The sequence below is a fragment of the Tupaia chinensis genome, unplaced genomic scaffold, assembly GCF_000334495.1.
Source record: "Tupaia chinensis unplaced genomic scaffold, TupChi_1.0 Scaffold149964_2, whole genome shotgun sequence".
Lineage (NCBI taxonomy): Eukaryota > Metazoa > Chordata > Mammalia > Scandentia > Tupaiidae > Tupaia > Tupaia belangeri.
In genome coordinates this window covers 2,544,660-2,548,807 of record NW_006209806.1, presented here as the reverse complement: position 1 = coordinate 2,548,807, position 4,148 = coordinate 2,544,660, and the positions used below count along the sequence as shown (strand labels likewise).

Here is a 4,148-nt window from a genome sequence, read left to right as displayed (position 1 = left end):
GGCCTTCTCCTGCGCTGGGCGGGGCCTGCGCTCACCTGCGTCCTCTCTCCCCTGCCGCCCTCCCGCTCAGTGGGAGATGGACGACACGGCCGAATACGTAAGTAGCCCGGCCACTGCCCGCTGCCCGCTGCCCGCTCCCCGCTGCCGCGCCGTGACTCCTGCACGTCTGTAAAACGGTCTCCTCCTCTGGGCCCCGCGCACCCCCTGCTGCTCGGGGAGCTGGCAGCCTGGGTGGCGGCCTCACGTGCGTGCCCAACTGTTTCCACAGGGAATCGGGCGGCCTGCGCGGCGGCCATACGTGGCCCCGCCCGGCTCGCGTCTCCATGTCCCCCAGCCCTCCCAGGGCCCAGCCTGACCTCTCATTGGCCCGCTCCGTCTTGCTAAGCCGGGAAAGGAAGTGTCTGTCTCTGGCCAAACTGTCCCCTTGGTTCTGGCCCAGGGGTGCCCAGGGGCAGCGGCCTGCCCGGAAGCCCACCTGCAGCACCAGAGCTGCGCAGGCGCCCTGCAGACAGCACGGTTGCTGTGTGGCTTTGGGCCAGGCGCCGCGCCCCTCTGGGCTCTTCCTGCCCCTCCAACAGGAGCCACTGGCTCTTCAGAGAGCCCCAAACCTTGTGTTAAATTCACGCTGGTCTAGCCCACTCCCGTAGCTGCCATCTCGTCCCCACCCTGAGTTGGGGGGACGTTTCCACCTGGGCTCAGCCCTGCCACCAAGACTCTGGGAGGGATGGAGTGCGAGGCTCAGAGGCAGGAGACCCTCTGTTCGCATCCCTGTCTCCCTTCCTGTGCTCCTGACCTGGGGTCACCCCACAGCTCCCAGGCATGCTGGCCCGTGCTTGTGGGTGTGCATGCAGTTCTGGTCCCGTGGTGACCGTACAAGGGCATGCACAGCTGTGTGTGCAGGCCGAGGACACCGAGGAGCATCCAGGTGCTTTGCTGAGCACCCGGGTGTGTGGGGGGACCCTAGCAGGGTGTTAACCGGAACAGGTTAATAGTAAACTGGGTGTAGACAGTGTGCAGATGTTTGCAGAGCAGCTGAGGGTGGGCAGCTCAGGGGAGGTTTGTAGTGCTGCCCATTGCCAGAGTGTAAATGCTCCGTGTCCATTTCAGGCCATTGATACACTGTAGCATTGCAGTTGTAACGGCTAGATGGCCTTAGGGTATTGGGTTGCCAGTTGATACAATTTAACATCTAGTCATAACCTGGCTTCCTAACTGACCCACTGAAGACCTGAGATTACCAGCTGGTTCTGGCCCCTCTGGCCCCCCAATGAGTGTACAGGCAGAGGCCCCTGGGCCCAGCATGCTAGGGCCGAAAGGGGGCCTGTGTGGCTGCAGCAGAAGGAGCAAGGCGGGCAGAGGGCAGCGAGGAAGGCAGGGACAGGGCAGGTCGTGCAGGGCCTGGTGAGCGGCAGGGCGGACGTGGGCTTGCACCAGGAGAGTGGGAGCCATGCAGGGCTGTGGGCAGAAGGCCCTGGGCTGGAATCTCTGCATGAGGTCGTGTGCTTGTCTCTGCCTGCCCCCTGGGTCCCGCGCTCCTGCTCGACCCTGGCAGGGAGGAGGTTGGGCAGGGAGGAGGTCGGGCAGGGAGGAGGTCGCCGGCCGCAGCGCTGAGCCCAACCCCCCCCCCAGGAGATGGTCATTACGGACCTGCAGCCCGAGACCGCCTACTCTGTCACCGTTGCCGCCTACACCATGAAAGGTGACGGTGCCCGCAGCAAACCCAAGGTGGTCGTGACCAAGGGGGCAGGTAGGCACCGAGCCCTCCTCCCCCCCGCAGCCCTCCCCACGGGACACAGGCCCCGGGCAGGGGACAGCGAGAGCACAGGGGGCCTCCTTTGTTCATCACCCACCCATCACCCAGCCCTGTCCCCTCCCGGCTACACTGGGCTGTGCCCTCCCTGTCCTTTGGTGCTGTGTTTAGTTGGCACCTCCTCCAGGAAGCCATCCTGACTGCCCCTAGCCCCTAGTCTTGGTTAGACCCCCCCTCAGTGCCCTGTGCTTCCCCCGTCATTTCAGGGTGTTGTACCTGTCTCCCTACACACCATGAAGCCATCTTCTGGTAGCCCTGCCTCAGTTTCCCCGTCAGGTCTCTCTAGACCTTTGCTATCTCTTGTAGGGGCTGGAGTTTTGGATTTTTTTTTTTTCTGTTAAAATTGAGCCTAGTGGAGCAAGAGAGGCCCCCATGAAGGCCTCCGCCACAGGCTTGGCGGGAGAGGGACATTAAAGGGCCAGGAAAAGGCCCCTGCTATACCACCCCTTCCCCGGGAACCTCACCGCCACACCCTACCACATGACCCACACTCAGGCCTCCCAGCGGCCACCCCACACCCACACCGTCCCCTTCGCCTGCCCAGTCTCCGTTCTCTAGCACTCAGCTCCAGTGTTGCCTCCTCCAGGAAGCCTCCCGTGAGCCTTCCCTCCCTTCCCCTAGCCAGCAGGACGCCTCTCTGCGGGACATTACGTAGCACGCCCCAGCCCTGGGCGGTCCTGGCTTGAAGGCCCTGACAAGTCCTGCACAGGGAAAGCTGAGCCAATTCTCCCACGTCTTTGCCGGACCCCCAAAACCTCTCTTGGCACTCCGATTACCCCCCAGGCCATGAGAGCCAGGGGCAGGCGCAGGGCTTCAGATCCCTTCTGCCCCGCGGGGGTCGATCGGGGCCAGCCATAGACGGGCAGAGAGGTCAGACACGGGCACTGGGCCGACAGGGCCTGCCGCAGCCTTTCCAGGTTTCTGCTGGAGGGCACGGCCGTGCCCCGGGATTTGGGCACATGCGCACGCGCCTGGCCTGTTCCTCGAGCCACCCAGGGCTGGATTCGGAATATGGGGCTGTGTGGACCCGGCTCCCTTAACCACCAGGCCTGGGCCAGCCCTGCTGCAGCTCCTGAGAACGTGCCCCTGGGTCCCTGCCTCCCGTGGCTCCTTGGCGCACCTGCGGGTCCCACCTCGGGACTTTGCACTGGCTGTTCTGCTGCAAGACCCTGCCCTCCCGGGTCTCCCCGCGGCCGCCCTGCCGGACCCTGCCCTCCCGGTCTCCCTGCGGCCGCCCTCTGACCTGCTCCACGAGGCCTTCTGCAGCTCGTTCCTTTGTGCTGCCTGCTGAATTCTGAAGGCACAGGGCACGGGGCTGGCCACACCGCAGTCCCCTCTGGCCCTCCACCCTTCAGACGGGTGCTCGCCTGCACGTGCCCCTTGAGCTTCAGGCCGGCCGGGCTGGGGATGGCGATCGCAGGGGCCGTGCGGGATCCAGCTTGTCTCTTTCTTTCTTTTTAAATGTTTTCGCCATAGGGCACATGTACTCACTGGAGACGCAGAGAGGGAAAGTGAGAAGACACCCCCTGGGGTGGCCCACACTGCAGCCCCTCCTTCCCCTTCTCGGAATTCTGAGTGCACGCATGCGCCTGGCATGTTTTCGACTCACCGGGCCAGGATTTGAGCAGGCAGTCAGCCATGGGGGTCCAGCACCTTGGCCCCCACACCACCTGCTGGCCCTCCCCTGCCCTTGTTTTTGTTTTTCAAGAGAGATTTTTGCTCTAGGGGCATGTTCTCACCAGAGAGACAAAGAGACAGAATGCGAGAAATCACCCCCTGGGGCATGGCCACACCACCCTTCACTCCAGAAGGCAGTCCCTTCTCCTCCATTCTCTTGGGATCCTGGGCACGCATGCAGGTGGGCCCAGTGTGAGTTTTAAACTGCCGGGTCCGGGACTCGAACCATGGTTGACGACGTGAGAGTCCAGCGATAACCATATGCCATCTGCAGTCCCTCCCTAGTTATGAAACTCACGACCTCGCCCCATCTGGCCCCCAGGGCTGGGGTGGCCACGCGGCCCTGACGCAGGCCCCTGTCCCCGCAGTGCTGGGCCGCCCCACCCTGTCGGTGCAGCAGACCCCCGAGGGCAGCCTGTTGGCGCGCTGGGAGCCCCCGGCCGGCAGCGCCGAGGATCAGGTGCTGGGCTACCGCCTGCAGTTCGGCCGCGAGGACGCGACGCCCCTGGCCACGCTGGAGTTCCCGGCCTCCCAGGACCACTACACGGCGTCAGGCGTGCACAAGGGGGCCACGTACGTGTTCCGGCTGGCGGCCCGCAGCCGCGGCGGCCTGGGCGAGGAGGCGGCCGAGGTGCTGAGCATCCCCGAAGACTCGCCCCGC

The 4,148-nt window shown here is 64.6% G+C and overlaps 1 protein-coding gene across 1 annotated transcript in view; it reads left to right on the top strand.

The window, feature by feature from the left end:
* LOC102481864 (protein tyrosine phosphatase receptor type S) overlaps window positions 1–4,148 on the top strand; it is a 44,527-nt gene that overhangs the window by 18,922 nt on the left and 21,457 nt on the right. Inside the window, exons 9-11 of the mRNA XM_006171864.2 lie at window positions 71–160; window positions 1,630–1,747; window positions 3,856–4,146. Of these exons, the coding sequence (XP_006171926.1) occupies window positions 71–160; window positions 1,630–1,747; window positions 3,856–4,146 (499 nt within the window). The remainder of the gene's footprint in view (window positions 1–70; window positions 161–1,629; window positions 1,748–3,855; window positions 4,147–4,148) is intronic.